The 19811-nt window shown below is 37.4% G+C and overlaps 2 protein-coding genes across 2 annotated transcripts in view; one reads left to right on the top strand and one right to left on the bottom strand.

Moving 5' to 3' along the window:
* Positions 1-3055: 3055 nt before the first annotated feature.
* Positions 3056-19811, top strand: part of LOC108907548 (neurabin-1) — a gene marked incomplete at its 5' end in the record, with an annotated part of 42919 nt that continues 26163 nt past the window's right edge. The window contains one exon of the mRNA XM_018711285.2: positions 3056-3168. Within this exon, the coding sequence (XP_018566801.2) occupies positions 3056-3168 (113 nt within the window). The remainder of the gene's footprint in view (positions 3169-19811) is intronic.
* LOC111691416 lies at positions 16911-18545 on the bottom strand. The gene is made up of 2 exons (XM_023454196.1): positions 17088-18545; positions 16911-16993 (listed from the first exon to the last, which is right to left on the bottom strand). The coding sequence occupies exon 1, from the start codon at positions 18223-18225 to the stop codon at positions 17191-17193; it is 1035 nt and encodes a 344-aa protein (XP_023309964.1). The 5' UTR covers positions 18226-18545; the 3' UTR covers positions 16911-16993; positions 17088-17190.

Here is a 19811-nt window from a genome sequence, read left to right on the forward strand (position 1 = left end):
CTAGAAAGTTTAGAAATGACTCCGAATTTCATGAGGATTTTCTTGTGACCAAATATCCAGATTGTGAAAATTCACTACCCCTCGCCTTGTGAACGTAGCCTCATCGGTCCAAAGTATTTCTAGTAAGAATTCAAACAACCACTGATAAAAATTCAGGCGTCTCTCTGCATCTCCCGGAAGTAAATTTTGCACAGGTTGTAAATGGTACGGATTTCTGCCATCCTTACGTAGAACTTTTCAAATTTTCAATTTACTCACCCCAAGTTGCCGAGACGTTCTTCGTGTACTTAGCCGAGGATCGTCGTCAAATACTTTTAAAATTTCATTTCTGTGCCTTTCATTCCTTTGTCGTGATTTTCCAAATATTGTTTTAATCCAAAAAGATGAAAGCGATGAGTGTAAAGAATTTTGTTGATGTGCTTACAAATTGCACTTACTTTTAAGCATAAACATAAATATTCTTGTAATATTATGGTTTGAAGTGTCTGCCACAAGGGGTTTGTATTTGTATGAATAACTTGAGAACGGTGAATCTTAGGGAAAAATTTCAAGTTACCTTTTTTACGTATTTAGTGCATTAGAATATAAATCCGTTACAATAACTAGTAAAAAATACAGTGGCGTAGATTTTTTTTATAAAAAAAGGGGGTGACCCTGTTCAGTTGTACACCACTGGTTGAATCTATAGAGCTCATATTTCAGGGAATACAAGGCCTACTATCATACATTAACTGTACTAAATTTTATTGAAATCGGTCGATGGATTCCGGAGATATAAACAAAAAATATATTTTTTTTAACAACTTCAACACCCTGTATCTCTAAAACGAGGCCGTTCCAGACCTATGTTTATAAGGCAAACACCTACTATTTTAAAAAAATCTATCTGCCCTCGAAGTTTGCTGCATAAAATTCGGACCACCCTGTATAAATTCAACTTGCCGAAACAAAAGCCGCGAAATGGTCATTTATTTTTCTGGCCTAAATAATTTTGTCATTTATAACAGTAAGTTAACAAAAGTAATTGAAAAATGTTGAATGAAAAAAATAAAATAAACAGTGTACCTGAACATAAATATTCCTTACTTTTTGAAAAATATATTATATAAATTTATTGTAAATGCACGGTTTCAATCATTCAATGTGCATTTCAACGCCAATGCAGTCAATTTAAATTTCTAGTCAAACTTAATTTTGTGTGAGATACCATGTTTTTTCTTAAAGATCTGAGCTAGAATGTTTTCCAAGCTAAATTTGAGATAAATTGTTTTCATAGTAACGCGGCGATATGTAGTATATTTTAATTTAATTTGATATATTTTTATGTTATGACACGAAAAATATGTTTTTGATAATTCTTTTAAAAATTGTAATGCCTCTGCCTTTGTCCTTGAGGCCTTTGCAGGGAGAGAAGTGGTGGGACAGGGGAGTCAATCTGCTATTACTTAAAATGTCAACTTTCATATATTTGAACTGTAGTTTTCTCAAGTGGATACAGTAAAACAAATCTTTTAAAACTAGTTAGACAAGGAGAGAACCTCGCATTCGTGGGAGAAATTTTCCCACTCGATTTTTTTGCATATTCAGATTCGTGAGATGTTCCTTAACACGAATCAAGATGATGCCGGCCGGAAATCTGGTGCCCATTTGTTTAAACAAACTTTTTTTAAACAAATTGTAAACATTGGTTTCTTCACTCTGGAAAATTTTTTTTTAGGTTTTTTCGCACTATGCCTCTAAAATTGATAGTTTTAAAGTTATAAACAATTTAAGTTGCTAAAAATGCGAAAATGACGATTTTTAACGGCCGATTTTCGGGTTAAAAATTGTTATTTTTGATGTTGCCACGTACCTAAATTAAAGTTTAAACATCCCCCTATAAGATGCTGAAGAGTTTTTGGCACTCGCATTATTCTAAAGCCTTGTTTTTTAAATTGTTAATAAAGCGCTATGAGCCGCGCGCGCGCCTCTCTCATAAGCGGATTCGCTATTTCGTCTAGCGGCTTCAGCTTATGTTCTTTGAATTTAAGTACTAAGTACATTCTAAGTACTATTACTACTCATTAAATAATATAAAAATTGATTATTTAAATTTCATAATTCATAATAATTTCATTTAATTAATTCAAAGTTGTACGAATAGAGTGCAGAAAAAAAATAAAAGGGCAATATGTAGTATCAAATACGTTTGATTTTATTAAAGAACATTTATTTAATACTGCATATTATTATTATCACACATTTATTCAATCGTAAGAATTCTCATACTGTTTTATGTTACAACCACATAAAGGTACACAAGTGACATAGTTTTTCCTACAAGAACAAGCTGTAGTCTTACAGTTTTTTCTATACATTTACATTGTTTTACTAAGTCTTTGGGTAATGGATCTTTGGTAATAAATTTAGATAATAATTCACCTGTTTCATTTTGATAACCAAAAGCTGTGAAATCCAAATATTGATATTGAGGAAAAATGGAACTTGTCCATATGTACGTTTGTAAAGAAGCTTATAGCACATTATTCACAATTAAAAAACAAGGCTTTAAAATAATGAAAGGTCCAAAAACTCTTCAGCATCTTGTAGGGGGATGTTTAAACTTTAATTTAGGCACCTGGCAACATCAAAAATAACAATTTTTAACCCGGAAATCGGCTGTTGAAAATCGTCATTTTCGCATTTTTAGCAACTTAAATTGTTTATAACTTTAAAACTATCAATTTTAGAGGCATAGTGCATAGGGACTTTTTTATTTATAATATGCCAAAAAACCTAAAAAAAAAATTTCGGTGTGAAAAAACCAATTTTTACAATTTGTTTAAAAAAAGTTTCTTTAAACAAATAGGCACCAGATTTCCGGCCGGCATCATCTTGATTCATGTTAAGGAACATCTCACGAATCTGAATATGCAAAAAAATTGAGTCGCAAAATTTCTCCCACGAATGCGAGGTTTTCACCTTGTCTAAGTTTTAAAACAGAAAAAGGAAAAAACAAATTCAAAATTAAAAAATCATTAAAATTTAAATAAAAAAATATGCATTTTATATACAGGATCTGCTAATACAAGTGTTAGTGATGGCCCTGCAAGTCCAACAACAAATCAGGAAAGTGTATTTGAACATGAACAAGATAATGTGGAGTCGTTGAGAAGTCTTCTGTTAGAGGTAATATTTGAGAATTGACTATATTATTTTTGTGGGCTTGCATATATGTGTTGTGTAATTAGGCACTTTGATCCCTTGATGTTTTTAATTTATCATTTCTACAGTCTCTGATGGAATGTCTGAAGTTAAAATATTTTTTTCACTTTTGTATTATCTGCTCCAAACTTTGACAGTGATTAAAATTTGTATTCATAGAAAACATTTTTCTCCCTGGAGTTTTTTATATCTAAAAAATTTAGAACAAACCAAATTGAATGAAATTTTATTTTACCTAGATATTTTAAAAGTTGAGCCTGCCCCGAGAATTTAAAACAAATAACATTTTAATTAAATACATTGAAATGGAAAAATAAAAATCACTTTTTGTAAAATACCTCTGAAGTTGCAGGTGGATGAAATTTGATCTCATAATTTATCTAGCGATATTCACTGAATATGAATTCCGAATGTAAGTAGTGGAGATATCAGCAGTCACTACTAAAAACCCCAGAAATTTTATGCTGCTAATATTTGCTAAAATTCGATCACTGCTTGTTAATTCCTAGTGGTGTTTTCAAGAAAAAAGATTTCTTTCATTTTATTCACAAAACAGATCATTTTCAATTATTACTTTTTTTGTCTTAGTCAACTAGTGGCAGAGATACTGTAACAAAGGATCCAATAATTTTGATATTGCTGAATAAATATAGCCTGGTTTTAATAATGGGTTATTTTAATATTTATGTGTTGCTCACTAAAAATGATTAGCATTAGAATTTACTTATTCATTTGTTAAGTTCTTGTAATATAAGAATGATAATCAGCCTACAAGCGTAACAAAATTCTTAGATATTCGTCGGCTTTATTGTTATACCATATTGTTGCATCAAAAACTGGAAAATAATAAAAATGTTATTGGTCATTGCCAGGTAAACCACATACAAATAGTATGCTGTGAAAATATCCAAGGCATTGGCAACTCGCCAGGTGATACAAGTGACGCACTGCTTCACCTAAAATTTCCGTTTGGTTGTGCAATTTAAAATTATTTTTAATTTTATATAAATTTTATAACTTAGGTATAATTCTATTGTTAATAAATGAGAGGGACGCGCTCGCGGCTCATAGCGCTTTATTGACAATTAAAAAATAAGGCTTTAGAATAATACGAGTCCCAAAAACTCTTCAGTATCTTGTAGGGGAATATTTAAACTTTAATTTAGGTACATCAACATCAAAAATAACAATTTTTAATCCGAAAATCGGCTGTTGAAAATCGTCATTTTCACATTTTTAGCAACTTAAATTGTTTATAACTTTAAAACTATAAATTTTAGAGGCATAGTGCATAGGAACTTTTTTGTTTATAATGTGCCAAAAAACCTAAAAAAAAAAATTTTCCGGGAACGAAAAAACCAATTTTTACAATTTGTTTAAAAAAAGTTTGTTTAAACAAATGGGCACCAGATTTCCAGCGGGCATCATCTTGATTCATGTTAAGGAACATCTCACGAATCTGAATATGCAAAAAAATCGAGTCGGAAAATTTCTCCCACGAATGCGAGGTTTTTGCCTTGTCTAATTGGAAATGTATTGTGTTTGTTTGTTTTATACACAGAAATAAACAGCATAGTTGAGCAGTGAACGCCTTCTAAAAAAATATTGCCTTTTTTGAGCGTGAACATCAACCTCGTACCATACAACGTATAGTATATGCAAGTGACGTGCATCGAAATCATTTTGTATATTGTTTCACTTCGTATAGTTGTTTACAGCAGTTGTCATGGCAACGAGGCAGTCAACATGTTAGTAAACTGCGGCATGAGGGAACGAGTGACGGGGAAATTGAAGCATCATCGCCACAGACTTCTAATATATACTTAGAAGTCTGTGAGCATCGCCATCACCCATCGCCTGCCTTTAAACAGTTTATACGATATGTCGCCCAGTGCACGAATATTCCAATAAAGATGTTATTTTATAAAAAAAATTCCAAACAGGATGATTTTTTCAGGGTTGCTTGGGAACTGCCTCCTGAATATCCAACAAAGATCACACTTGAACTCCTGGTACAACTTGCGCTATGAGCGTGGTTTCCTAAACATTTTTTTAAAGCGAAATGACTAATAAAAGTTGTAGAGGATCAAATTTGGAACATCTTTTCCTTATACAATTTTTTTGTATATCTAATCCTTAACGAGTTACTGCACATTATGTGACAAAAATTGGGCAGGACGCAGGGGTGGTCTTGTAAACATGTTGTATGTTGAATACTTGAAAACTGTGATCGAATGCAAATCGTGATTCGCCGTTATTCTCAAAAACATTGCGTTTTACGAGAAAAATATCAGGAGACAAAAAAGTTCCTAAATTCAATGGCTTTCTAGGGAACTAATAATTTTTAAGAAATTCAAATATGCGACCAAATTTTTTTTGGTTCCAAATAGCTCCGTTTAGGGGCCGCTTTCAAGGGGAAAGAGGGGGCTACTTGGCAAAAATAAAAAATACGGGCCCTAAATTTGTTTTAAAAATCTACGAACAAATTTTGTTGCATTAATTTTGGAGCACCCTTATACAGGGTGTCTCATAATTAGCTGCCAACCCTGAACAGGCCGATTCTATGATCAAAACTAAGTAAAAAAGTTCATATGAACATGGGTCCGGAAATGCTTCCTAAGGGCACAGGGACCCATTGAAGAGGGAGGAATGGAAATCATTTTTTTGCAATATCTCTCAATCGCGTTGTGATAAATGAATGAAATTTGGTATACACAGCTAAATTTTGATGAGCAATTTGATGGACTAATCCATTTATTTCCACAAGGTCCATTGGGGTGGGTACGGGGGGGCCCTTGGTACTTTGCGTGTGTAACTTTTTCATCTTTGACTTTTTAACAAATTGGACAGCAAATTCCGTTTTCCCGAACTGTTTTACGTTAAAAAGGTACTCTTGTTTCAAATCGTTATCTTTAACGGTTTCTGAGAAAATCGCTCTTGAATTAATCCCACTTTGGTCAATTTCATAGTAATTTAAACAAAAAATAATAATAATAATTTAATACGTAATCAGTAATACACATTATTGATGTAGAACAATTATGATATGATGATTTGTTTATGGCTTTTGCGATGGTAATGCTGCGCGGCAGAACGCGAGTACGGCAGAAGGTTTCCAAACAGAAGGCTGACATCAAGGAGGACATTCCTCACTGTATTCCGCAATTTAGCTGCAACCGTCACTTTTCGAAGGGATCATAAGATGGAAACTTAATTTTGATAACAGACAACAAGCTATTTTAAAAACTGTTCAAAAAACCCTCCACCTTCTCTGATACAAAGTCTTGCCCTACGTGTAACACTTCTCGAAGCTATTAAGATGCTAAAACGGTTTTGACGAATTTCATTGGCTGCATCATTGATACGCTGCAGCAATTCCTCACGGGTATCGACTTCGGTGGCGTAAACTTTTTGATTTAGATATCCCCAGAAAAAGAAGTCCAGCGGGGTTAGGTCGGGAGAACGCGGCGGCCAAGCTACCGGTCCGTGCCTCCCTATCCACCGTCCAGCGAAATTTTCGTTTAGGAAATTTAGAACATTGCGACCACTATGTGCCGGGGCTCCATCGTGTTGAAAAAACATGTTACGTCGTAAATTTAGAGGCAGATCATCGAGAATTTGGGGAAGATTTTCTTGAAGTAAGTTTAAATAAAGATTTGAATTGAGACGTTGTGGAATTTCAATAGGTCCAATCAGAGTGTCGTGAATTATTCCCGCCCATAAATTTATGGAAAACCGTTGCTGGAAGTTTGTTCTCCGAACAACATGTGGGTTCTCTTCTTCCCAATAATGAGAATTATGAAAATTTAATTTTCCATTTCGGGTAAAAGTAGCTTCGTCACACCACAAAATTTTGGAAGCTTGCTCGTTGTCCAGCGACAAAATCCAGCGACAAAATTGCATACGTGGCGCAAAATCTTCTGGTATCAAGCCATGTACACGTCGATAGTGATAGGCATGTAGACCTTGTCGCTTTAATATTCTTCCAACCTGAAATGTTAGTAGCACATCTAATCAATTCTGTTAAGGAAATCTTTAAGATATGTAGTACCGTTGGCCGAGGAACATTTATTTGCCTTGAAATGTTCCGTATGCTAGTCGTAGGATCTTGTTCAATAGCGTCAAGGACCTCCGCTTCCCTATTAATCCTGGGACGTCCTTGACCCGGTGCCTTTCGAAAAGTGGCGGTTGCAGCTAAGTTGCGGAATACCGTAGGGAATGTCCTCCTTGATGGCAGCCTTCGGTTTGGAAACCTTCTCCCGTACTCGCGTTCTGCCGCTGCAGCATTACCATCGCAAAAGCCATAAATAAATATCATATCAACTAACTCTTGTCCCGTAAACTCTTCCATTTTTTTCGCTTAGAACTATTAAATTGGCAATCGGGTTGACAATACTTTGACATAAGAATACCTTGATAATTTTGTTTAAATTACTATGAAATTGACCAAAGTGGGATTAATTCAAGAGCGATTTTCTCAGAAACCGTTAAAGATAACGATTTGAAACAAGAGTACCTTTTTAACGTAAAACAGTTCGGGAAAACGGAATTTGCTGTCCAATTTGTTAAAAAGTCAAAGATGAAAAAGTTACACACGCAAAGTACCAAGGGCCCCCCCGTACCCACCCCAATGGACCTTATGGAAATAAACGGATTAGTCCATCAAATTGCTCATCAAACTTTAACTGTGTATACCATATTTCATTCATTTATCACAACGCGATTGAGAGATTGCAAAAAAATGATTTCCATTCTTCCCTCTTCAATGGGTCCCTGTGCCCTTAGGAAGCATTTCCGGACCCATGATCATATGAACTTTTTTACTTAGAATCATAGAATCGGCCTGTTCAGGGTTGGCAGCTAATTATGAGACTCCCTGTATACAGTAGGTGCTCGCTAATCGGACATGTCTTAGACCATTAAGTTCGATTACTGGAAGTGTCCGACTATTGGAAGTAATCCAAAATATCAGAGTCTTGCATTTAAAAACACATTATTTTATTAGGCTATAGAGTTTAATATAAAGTAAAGTACGTTTATTGAAAATAATATGTATTATTTATATGTACTGTTCTCACAATGCAATGAACTTGCTTTTGTTGGATTACCGAGTGGTCACCCATCAAAACCGTCCGACTATAGAGCTGACCATTCCCACACGAAAAGCGTTCAAAATGTCCGATTACTGGAAATGTCAGACTATTGAACGTCTGATTAGCGAGCGCCTACTGTATATTTTTTTGTGAATTAAATAGTTTTAAAGTTATTTTAACTGTAAGTTGATGACTTTAAATTTAAAAAATAACTCAAACATGGTTCATTTTTCGAATAGAATGGAGGACTACTTTTTTTCTTAGAAATGGCATTGTCAATTAAATTCACTTATTGAATTTCCAAAATTTCCATTGATATTGAAATTGTTACTTAATGACACCGTCCCTCAGTGTCTTTGCCACCAATCGATGTATTTGTAAACCAATTCAATACATTTTTAACTTTAATTACATAAATTATTTGCCAGTTTCATGTATTTACATCAAACTCTTCAGAGATATTTAAGTAGATGTGGATTTTTTCTTAAACTTTAGTTAGCACCCTGTTTATCGGAAATTAGTGGATTTAGATTCTATTCACTTGCTTAGGATTTTTGGTCTGTTTGTGACATAGACTTAAAAATACTTTTTAAAGTCGTTCTTTTGCGAGTTTTAGGAAAAAAAATGAAAAAAATTGGTTTTGAGTATGTCCTTGGAAATAAGGAGAACAGGAATAAGAAGATAATAAATAAACATTAGTTTAACAATTTTTTAAATCCTCATGTCATACAAAAATAGTGTTTAAAAGATATTGTATGTAGTTAATTATCTTTGTGAAAATGAAGTTTAACCTAAGAAAAACTAGTAATACTGTAGAGTCCCTGGATGCAAATCCAAAGGCATTTAAAAAAAGTTGATTTATAAATCAATTACTAATATCAGATTGGCATTTAAGACTTCTTTTATATTTCCTGCTGTAATAAACTAAATAAAAAAAGGAAGGTAGGTAATTCAAATTTATTTCCCGGTTTTAAAATACTACATCTTAAGCCACAGTTTTAAGAATTCTGCTGGCGTTCATTGCTGGTGGAAAATGTTAGCACTATTTCTCTGATTATTGAAGCAATGGACATTTTTATGTGTTATTTTGATGACATTGTAAGTTAGTGTTTTCTGCCGGCAATTAATCCTAGCATAATGTCTTAAAAACTGCAGCTTTAGAGTGTGTTTTTGCACTACTCACAAATAGCACTAACTCAATTTTATATTTTTATTTTTATCACAAATAAGCTATAACAAACATAAAAATAAGTTAAGTAAAATCTGTCAATAACTTGATAATAACCAATAAAGTAAATAATGAATTCAAAAAAATTGTGGAGTTATGCTTTATTTTCTGAAAACGGTGGGAAGTCAGCGTCCAAATTCTTTACCTGAATTACCGTTAATGTTATCCAATTAAAACAAGAATACTTCCTTGTTCCTTGGAATATTTTTTAATGATTTTTGTTCTGCTTAATTTATAAAAACCAAGTATACAAATTTCCTAATCAATAAGAGCCCTTTAGGTCTTCACAATTTTGTTGATTTCATAGATGTAGTTTGATATTAATAGCTAGTGTATTAAATCATCTGGAGTTGTATTATTATTATTAATACTAATAGAATTAAATGTTAAATTGAACTAATTTCTGAAACACTGAATAATGACTGGTACTTCGAAGTATCATTCTGATGTATGATGATACATAAATAAAATACCAGATTCTTCTGTAAATTGTAATTGTATTTCAAATTTGAATCTCTGTAGTTTTTTTTATTTAAAAACATTAAGAATATAAGTTCAGAAAATAACTGAACTTTATTATTTTTTTGCAACTTTATTATTCATTTTATACATTATTGGCCCTTGTCTCCTTCAAAGTACTCCCCTCCCCTATTCACACATTTTTCTCAGGGGTGTTTCGATTTCGCAAAGCAGTGGTGGATAGCTTCATTTGAAATTTGCTTTGTTGTGATTTCAATACGGGTTTTAATTTCGGAAATAGGGAAAACTTACAAGGAGTTAGGTCTGGCGACTAAGGAGGGTGAACAAGGACTGTAATCTGATTTTTGGCATAAAACTGATCAATTGACAAAGCTGACTGTGCGGGCGCATTGTCATTGTGCAAGAACCATAAGTTGTCTCTCCACAACTCTGGTCTGTTTTTGCCATATTTTTTACGTACTTGTAAATGTTGTAACTTCCCGTGATAGTACAAACGGTTCATGTTTTACCAAGAATTCAAAATGCACAATTCCATTAAACAGAACAGTGAGCATCACTTTGATATTCCATCGAGACTGATGTGTTTTCTTGGGGCACACTATCGGTCAAACAACATTTTTTTATGTCAAAATCAAATATCTCGAAGAAGAATTAACGCATCGTTTTATATATATTTTTTTAAAATAAAGCTTATTTGATGCAGATTTAGGGAAAATTATTGCGAATGTCATGATCCCCTATTTTTGGGGTGGAAATGAAGGGTGAATGGGTGAAAAAAAGTGAAAATTAATTTTCTTCGTTTAAAAATCTTATATCTTCGATAAATACAGTGAAATTAAGACACATTTTGGTGGAATCAATGCTCAATTGAAACAAGTTAAGGAAAAATTAATGAAAATATTTTCATCCCTATTTTATTATTATAAAATTATTTATGAATAATTATATTTGATTTCAAAAGTTTAAGAGCCTTTAATAAAGTTATGTTATACTGTCCAACATATCATTCAAAAGTTCTTTTTTTTTGCAAACGAAAAAACCTTCGTATATTTCTAGTACTTTTCCATTTTTTAACCCTCAACCATAATTTGTACTCTTAAGGAGGACGTGATGAAAAACCTCCAGAAAGTAAGAGAGGATTAAAAACAGTGATCATATTTATATTCATCTAACCCCTTCCAATGACAAATTTTTGATTTTTGCCAAGTGATGAAAATCTCTCCACCCCTTATTCCTACCCTTAAAGCACGGGCTAATAAAAAGCTACACTTAAAATTTGACGACGAAAAAATAAACTTTTACATATCTAGGGACCACAAAAATCCCTAACAAATATCTTCTTTGACTTTTTACATTCCACCCCTAACCTAAAATGCCATTTCCCTTAAGTAAGGGATAATGAAAAATCACCCTGAAAATTTACAGATAAGAATCTACCATGTTATTTAAGATCAGTGAATTGAAAGACTCTGGTAATATTTCAGATGAATTTTATTATTCAATCTCCCACCCCTCAGTTCCTTCCCCTAAATCAGGGGATGATAAAAACAGCTCCTGAAAAGGGGTTTTTTGTTTTAGTGATGCTTTTAGTCGTGTTCAGCGACAACAAAAACCTTTTATGCATATTTTCTTTAATTTTCATTTTTCCACACCTCACCCCTCACTTCCACCCCTAAAATAGAGATGAAAATATTTCATTAATTTTTCCGTAACTTGTTTCAATTGAGCATTGATTCCACCAAAATGTGTCTTAATTTCACTGTATCGGATATAACATTTTTTGAAGAAAATCGATTTTCACTTTTTTCACCTCGCGCGCCATTATTCCATGGCTAGAAATTGGCCTCAATGATTTGGGATCGAGGGGGATTGTCCCTCTTTATCCTGCCTCATCTCGTGTAGGCCTGGACAGCCTTCGTAGGTGGGCCCCATCCGTCGTCTACCCCGACCGCAAATGCGGCCGGTGTAGGCGCTTTGTGGGACCTCCTTTTGTCCTGGCTGGGCCCCGCCGGCTAGGGCNTGCCTCATCTCGTGTAGGCCTGGACAGCCTTCGTAGGTGGGCCCCATCCGTCGTCTACCCCGACCGCAAATGCGGCCGGTGTAGGCGCTTTGTGGGACCTCCTTTTGTCCTGGCTGGGCCCCGCCGGCTAGGGCCCTTTCTTCTGGCGCTCTTCTTGCTTCGCCGGCTTGTCTGTGTAAACTCCGAGGATGGTTTCATGTTTATGTGTGGCATGGTTGGGTAGGGTAGTGCGGCTATGCAGCCTGGGATGCGCTTTGCTAAGGTGGCCCTTAGGCTAGCGCAGGAGGGGAAGGGTAAGGAGGGTATGGGGGGGTACTTTTTTCACCTATTCACCCTTCATTTCCACCCTCAAAATAGGGGAAGATGACATTCACAATAATTTTGCCTAAATCTGCATCAAATAAGCTTTAATTAAAAAAAGAAAATGTAATACGATTCGTTAATTCTTCTTCGAGATATTTGATTTTGACATAAAAAAATGCCGTTTGACTGATAGGGGGCATAGAGGTCCTTTGCTAATCCATTATGATGATTAAACTTTTGTCTCAATGTCGTAGCCATAAACTCAACTTTCGTCTCCCGTTATGATCCTTTGAATGAATGTTTCATTGTCACTGGATTTTCAAGGAGTTGCTGATGTACTGCAACTCGATGCATGTTCAATTTTTCAGTCAAAATTTCATGACATGACTGAATTGAGTTACTAACTTCTTCTGCAATTACTCAACGAATTTGCACACATCAGTTATTTGACTTTCTGAACGTGGGAGTCATCAATTGAAGTTGAAGGCCTGCTTGGTTAAGGATGAATCTTCGATTGACTGAAGACCACTTCTAAACCCTGAAAATCATTTGTAACATTGCGTACGACTCAAAGCATCATATCTTCGTAAGCATGAAAGTTTTCCTCAGTTTTTGTAAAATTTTACAGAACGCACCTCGTATTGATACTCCAATAATTACTGTTCCAATAATTTTTTGTGTCAAAGCAATTTGTTTCAAATTTTTTAAATGTGATTAATTAAGACAACTATAGAATACAAAAAAGTTGACAAGAGAAAACATTATGATGAAATAAGAAATGAGGTTGTACATAAGAATTTGAGGAGTATGTTTTTCAATTCTATAAATGGAATTATTTTGTTTGTCAAACAGTAATTTTTCTACACAAATATTAACTTATCAGATGTATTTAAGGAGGTTTGATACCGAAAAAAAAATGGTAAAAAACTTTTCAAAGCAATTGAAATCTGTTAATAAACATGCAAACTGCCTTGTGTAAAAATATCAGATCGATTGAATTTTTTGAAAAATATTAAAAATTATGCTCTTTTACACAGGCTCTTAAGGGAGTTGGGAAAAAACTTTAATCAAACGTGAATATTACTCTTAAAAATGGTTAGGATTGGGAAAATAAAATTGTAATTAAAGAATTAAATATTACTAAACATTTTAAAATAATAAAAATATGCCCTTCATCTTCTTCATCTTCATCTTCATCTAGTGGTTGGTCCTTTAAAAGTCCCATAGCACTGCGGCCTAATTAGGCCTATTGTGCGTCCCACTACTAGTCCTATTCAGCAAGTAGATTTGTCCTTTTTACAAAGTCCAAAAGCTTCCTTGCTGACACTTCTCTCAGTTCCTTGGGTTCCAAATAGGGTCTCCCAAGGAGCGCCATTCTGCTACGTGCAAATCCCGGGCACTCGCCCAGGATATGCAGAGAAGTTTCATCCGCCGATTCACATCCTCGGCAGACCGGACTGTCTACAAGCTTTAGCTTATGTAGATGTTTCCTAAAGTGACAGTGTCCCGTTATGAGTCCTGTCACTCTCCTGAGCCGGATTCTATTCAAGCTCAGTAGCTCATTCGCTCTTCCCTTCGAAGGATACTCCATAAGCTCCTTAGAATGGCTATGTCCTGGCCTTGAAGTCCAGTATTTCCTATGTTCTGTCTCTGTCCATTTGCCCAGAGCCCGCCTGACCACACTGGGAGATGTGCCACAGAAGGGCTCCGGGCCAATGAACACTGTCTCGGATCCCTTCCTAGCAAGTTCATCCGCTTTCTCATTTCCACAAATGCCTTTGTGCCCTGGCACCCAACACAGTCTGACTGTATTGTTGGTGGCCAGTTCAGTCAGCATTTGTAAACAGTCCCACACCAGTTTTGAACTTACCTTGTGTGCGGCTAAAGCTTTAATTGCAGCTTGACTATCAGAGAATATATATATGAGTTTACGTCTATAACCTCTACGTACATTCTCTGCCAGACACGCCATTATCGCGAAGATTTCTGCTTGGAATACAGTAGGGAACTCCCCCAGACTGTAGCTTGCACTCCATCTGGGTCTGAGTCCATATATTCCTGCACCCGTCCCTCTGGTCATTTTGGAGCCATCTGTAAACCATACTAGGCTCCACCTTTCCAGGGTATTAAACCTTTCCTCCCACTCGCTTTGATCCTCTATTCGAGTCTCAAATGGCTTGTGGAAGTGAAACTTTGGAACCATCTTGTCGGATACCATCCCAAGAATTGGTTCCGACATAGATGTATCTTTGATCCTGGAGTGGGAACCACCCCTCCAGTCATTATTATTCCTGAGTCGATATGCTGCTAGCCGCGCTTCTCTCTCCACCACTATATGCAGCGGTGGCAGATTTAGCATGACTTCTAGTGCAGCTGTCGGGGTCGATGCCATCGCCCCCGTTATACCTAAACAGGCCAATCTCTGAATTCTATTCAGTTTTTCCTTCGCTGTGGTCTGTTGTGTTTTCTGCCACCATACCACAGCGCCGTAAAGAATCCTGGGTCTTACTATCGACGTATACAACCAGTGTGACATCTTTGGTTTCAGTCCCCAGGTTTTCCCAATAAGGCGGCGGCATACACACAGTGTCTGCTTCGCCTTACTCACCACTTTTTCCAAGTGCGCATTCCAGGTAAGCTTATTATCCAGTATCACTCCTAGATATTTTACTTCCCTGGAAAATGTAATGCCCCTCTCCCCTATTATAGGTTCAGAGAGTCCAGTTAAATTTCTTCTCCTAGTGAAGGGTACTACGACCGTTTTGTCAGGGTTTACTGACAGTGCCTGCCCCTTACACCAGTCATCTATCCATTTCAAAGCCTCTTTCATGAGTTCTGAAACGATAATATTATGTTTCCCGACTATGAGAACGACCAAGTCATCCGCATAGCCTTGTGTATAAAACCCCTTTCGATTAAGGCCCTCCAGTGCGCCGTCCACCACTAATCCCCATAACAAGGGAGACAGTACGCCTCCCTGGGGGCAGCCCCGGCCTACCTTACACCTGGATGTCTCTCCCGAAAGGGTAGCTGTTACTGTCCGGTTTCTCAACATGGTATCTATCCAACGACACAAAGTGTCTTCAAGGCCCCTGTTGCGAACTGCCGAATTAATAGATTCGAAAGGTGTATTGTCAAATGCCCCTTCAATATCTAAAAAAGCTGCCAAAGCTAGATCTTTGTCGTCCATTGCCCTCTCTATCCTAGAGACTAGGCTATGAAGGGCTGTGTCGACTGATCTGCCTGCCTGATAGGCGTATTGGTACCTGTGCAGAGGATTTGCCCTCAATACCCCGTCCCTTATATGCCTGTCAACTATTCTCTCCAACGTTTTCAGGAGGAAAGATGTTAAACTTATCGGGCGATATGCCTTTGCCTGGGCATACGATGGACGCCCTGGTTTAGGAATAAACGCCACGTTCGTCGATCTCCATGCCAGCGGTATATAACCAAGTGCAATGCTGGCTCTGAAGACGTGAATTAAGACCGGAGCTAGACAGTCCACCCCCTGCTGTAGCAGTACAGGTAGGATTCCATCGGCTCCTGGTGATTTAAATGGGTCAAAAGAACTTATTGCCCATCTTATTCGTGACTGACTCACCACCGTCTTGGCAACCTCCCAGTTCTGTCGAGACCCGGTCGTTACCCTCTGCTGGTGATTCCAGTCATATTCATCTCCATGATTTAATAACCTGGAGCCTGGAAAGTGAGTATTTAGAAGTAATTCCAATGTCTCCCTTCCAGTTTTGGTATATTCCCCACTCGGTGCTTTGAGAGACCCGAGTTTCGTATGTCCGTTCTTAGAGAGAAGTCTCTGGAGTTTAGCACACTGTGGGACACTATCAATATCCTCACAGAACTTCCTCCATGAGTCTCTCTTCGCTTTTCTAATTTCTTTATTATACTCAGTGAGGGTTGCTCTATAAGTCTCCCACTCTCCTGTCCGCTTTGCTCTATTAAATAGTTTTCTTGTCTGTCCCCTCAACTGCGTGAGTTCCTTGCTCCACCAGGGTACGGTGTGCTTATCGGACCTCACTTTGATAGGACAGCTGTATTCATATGATCTTGTGACGGCGTTTTGGAGTTCCTCCACGGCCCTCTCAAGATCATATGTGTTCCTTAGTTTTGTACAGATTTCCCTAGTCCTGGCCTGTAACTCCGTTCTATAGGAGTCCCAGTCAGTTCTTTTTGGGTCTCTGTAGGTTCTTACTTGCGGATTATAATCCGTTATAATTTCAAAGTGGATATGTCTATGATCCGACATTGACGGCTCATTCGACACATGCCACCTCGCAATATTATTACATATCGGTCCCGATCCCACTGTTATATCGATGACTTCACTTCTATTTTTTATAACAAAGGTGGGCTCGTTCCCGACATTCAAAATCTCTAGATTATAACTAAAAAGAAAATCTAGTAAAGACTCACCTCGATCGTTGACATCGCTGCTTCCCCACACCGTATGGTGTGAGTTAGCATCACATCCCACGATGAGTTGTTTCTTCTCCTTCTCGCACCAGGCCACCAGGTCCCTCAGTTCCCTGGTTGGAGGAGATTCTTTCTTATCGTAAGGGAGGTACGCTGAGCAAACTACCAGTTGTCTCTGCGTTCCCTCCGATACATAAGTCACTTCGGCCGCCACCAGGTCATCCGTGCAGAACCCTGGAAGAGGAAAAATATTAATACTACTCTTGTAATAAATACAAGCTCTAGGTCTAGTTTGGTGGCCACAATACAGTAAGCCACCATTACTTACCTGCAATCCTCTGATCCGGGATCCATGTACCCAAGGCTCCTGGATCAAAGCTAAATCCGCATTTGCGCGCGCCACACTGGCACAGAGAGCAGCAGATGCCGCTCTACTGTGCTGAATGTTCGCTTGTATTACCTGGAATTTGACCAGATAATACAGATTTTGGTCCCTCCTGATCTTCATCAGAAGGTCCCAAATCTACCCTGCCCTTCTCCAGGTTCCTAAAAAGGACCCTGGTGAAGTTCAGAAATGGTCTGAAGCCCTCCTTCTGAAGTACCTTCACACTCATCTCATCTACTGAGAGGACTAGGGTCTGGCCCTTCTCCTCAACCTTGCGGTTGATTAGCCTCCAGGCCCCCGTCCTCAATTCCCCGTTCTGGTTTTCCAGACGGCGCATGATGGTTTCCGGTTCATCAGGATGACCCGGAATCCACACGATGAACTTAGTGAACTTAGGTAGGTCCCTAGGCTCAACAGCGCTGAGTCTAGCCCCCTCCCAAGGCACCAAGCTCGCCGTGGTCGTCTTCAGCCATTGCAGGCTCTCCTCGTTGAAGGCGGTGATCGCTAGCGTTCCCCCCCTTCGACGACACTCCAGGAAGCGCGGTCGTGTACCCTCGCCCGCGATCCCATCAATGGCCCCCAGAAGCGCCGACTGGACAAGTCCCATCTGGTCCTCATCCATTCGGACCTCCGGGTATCCATGGGGGACCACCACTGCTTGGATCCCCGACAGCGCCTCCCCGTAAGTCTTGCCACGCTGTCCCGTGGCCTTAGGCCTCTTGGAAACAGGCCGGTCGGAAATCGGCTCACTACCGTCCGACCGTCCACGTTTCTTCCCGAGTCCACTTGGCCCCGGTTCAGCAGCCTGCGGAGTTAGAGTGGTACTTGAGCCAGGTTCCGTCACCGGCCCCTGTCCTTTTCCCGCCTCTGCCTTCCGCAGTTTTTTAAGTTTGCGCTTTTGCGCACCAGACAATTTCTTCCTACCTTCCAGGTTCAGTCTGTCGACTCCCCTAGAGATAGTAGTCACTGGTGTTTGCTTCCCAGTGGCTGTTTTATTTTCCGCCTGGTCAGCAATTACTGCTTCCCCGGCGGATGTTGACGGCCCCCTTTCGGGTTCCCGTTTTTTTGATTTATGGTCCATAAAGGTCCCACGAGTCTGGAGGAAATAAAAGTCACCGCCAGGTAGTGCCCCATGCCTGACGGAAGGCTAAATACGATGGGGTGCGCCAGGTTCCCCAAAGAGATCGTTTGCGATGCGACATTTTTACCTACCCCCGCACCATTCAGCCCTCGGCACGATGCGTTTCCACCTTGGCTTGGGTAGCTGAGCTGTTTCTTAGTTTTCACTACTCTCCCTCGACCTTTCCGGCTTGGGTGACCCTGCCAGGAGTATAAAACTCCCGCCGGTTTAGCTCTTGGGTTCACTGTAGCTACTTAAGCCCCTCCACCAGCGACAAGGTCATACAGCCCCCAGGAGGGGAATATGCCCTTACAATGTAATTATTGAGATAATGGAATGAATAGATAATGTTTTAACTACAAAATTATTCCAATCGAAAACATATGTAGTAATAATTAGTTGTTTAGGATTTATCAATGAATTGAATAATATTCCCAAAGGAAAGAAAATTAACGCGGAAAATGAATGTTGAATAATCGACAGGCAAAACTCACATGGAAGCGATTCTTGGAGCGACGTGCCGGCCGGCTTCTTCCCAGATATTGCACAATAATGCACCAGAATTAACTTTCTTCACAACACTTGAAGGAAAAATTAAGTTTTTAGAGCGTAGTTTCGCAAGATGTCTAGTACCGAAAAGCACCCATCTCCTGTTTCATTTTCAAAAAAAAGAGTGATATTTTGCCACACAAAAACGCGCAATGATAAGGAATAACTACAAAATAAAATATGTGTACATTTCTTCCTATTCCATAGGCAACCCATAATATTTAAAATAAAGTAAAATTAACTTAAATTCTAAACATTAGTATTAAATAAACTTTTTGTGATCTAATAGCAACTTGAAACAAAAATCATAGATAGGCCCGTGATATATAATAAGTTTTCAGATATATAGGCCAGTAATGCAGGATAATTCAACTGAAAAATGGAATATTCGATTCTTTAAAGTTCTTACTTGCTGTTCTCGAATACCTATAATATTTCAAATACTAAAAGTATTTGGATTTGGTTATAATATCATGATTATTGATTTAGTATATTGAATGAATCAGAAGAATTTGAATACTTTTAATTCTTAATGGTTACTAAATATTTCTCAGGCATCCATTTGAATAAATTAAATTAGTCGGTGAAAGCAGAAAGATTTTCATATATCCTCTTTATTATTGTGTAATTGTGTATATTGGAAATAAAGAACTGAAAAAAATAAATTTTTTTATAAAATATATTTAAAAGCTAAAACAAATTCAAATAATTGCACAAAACTTTATAGAGGAAAAATTTAAGTCCACAACTGTGCCGCAATTACAATGTCCATCATTCAATGTTCAGTTCCCAGTTGTCAATTATTTAAGTAATCATTCAATTCTTAAAAGTATCCAAGAACCAATTATTCAGTTCTTATTTATTTGATTGTGTCTAACAATAGTAATGAGGAGAAAGACTTAAACTAGTCTAAATCAATTTAAATTAAATTGATATAAATTGCAGTACCTAGATGATTCGAAATAAAAATAATATTTCGATAAATCATGTAGTAATTT

The sequence above is a fragment of the Anoplophora glabripennis genome, unplaced genomic scaffold (genome assembly GCF_000390285.2).
Source record: "Anoplophora glabripennis isolate ALB-LARVAE unplaced genomic scaffold, Agla_2.0 scaffold204, whole genome shotgun sequence".
Classification (NCBI taxonomy): Eukaryota; Metazoa; Arthropoda; class Insecta; order Coleoptera; family Cerambycidae; genus Anoplophora; species Anoplophora glabripennis.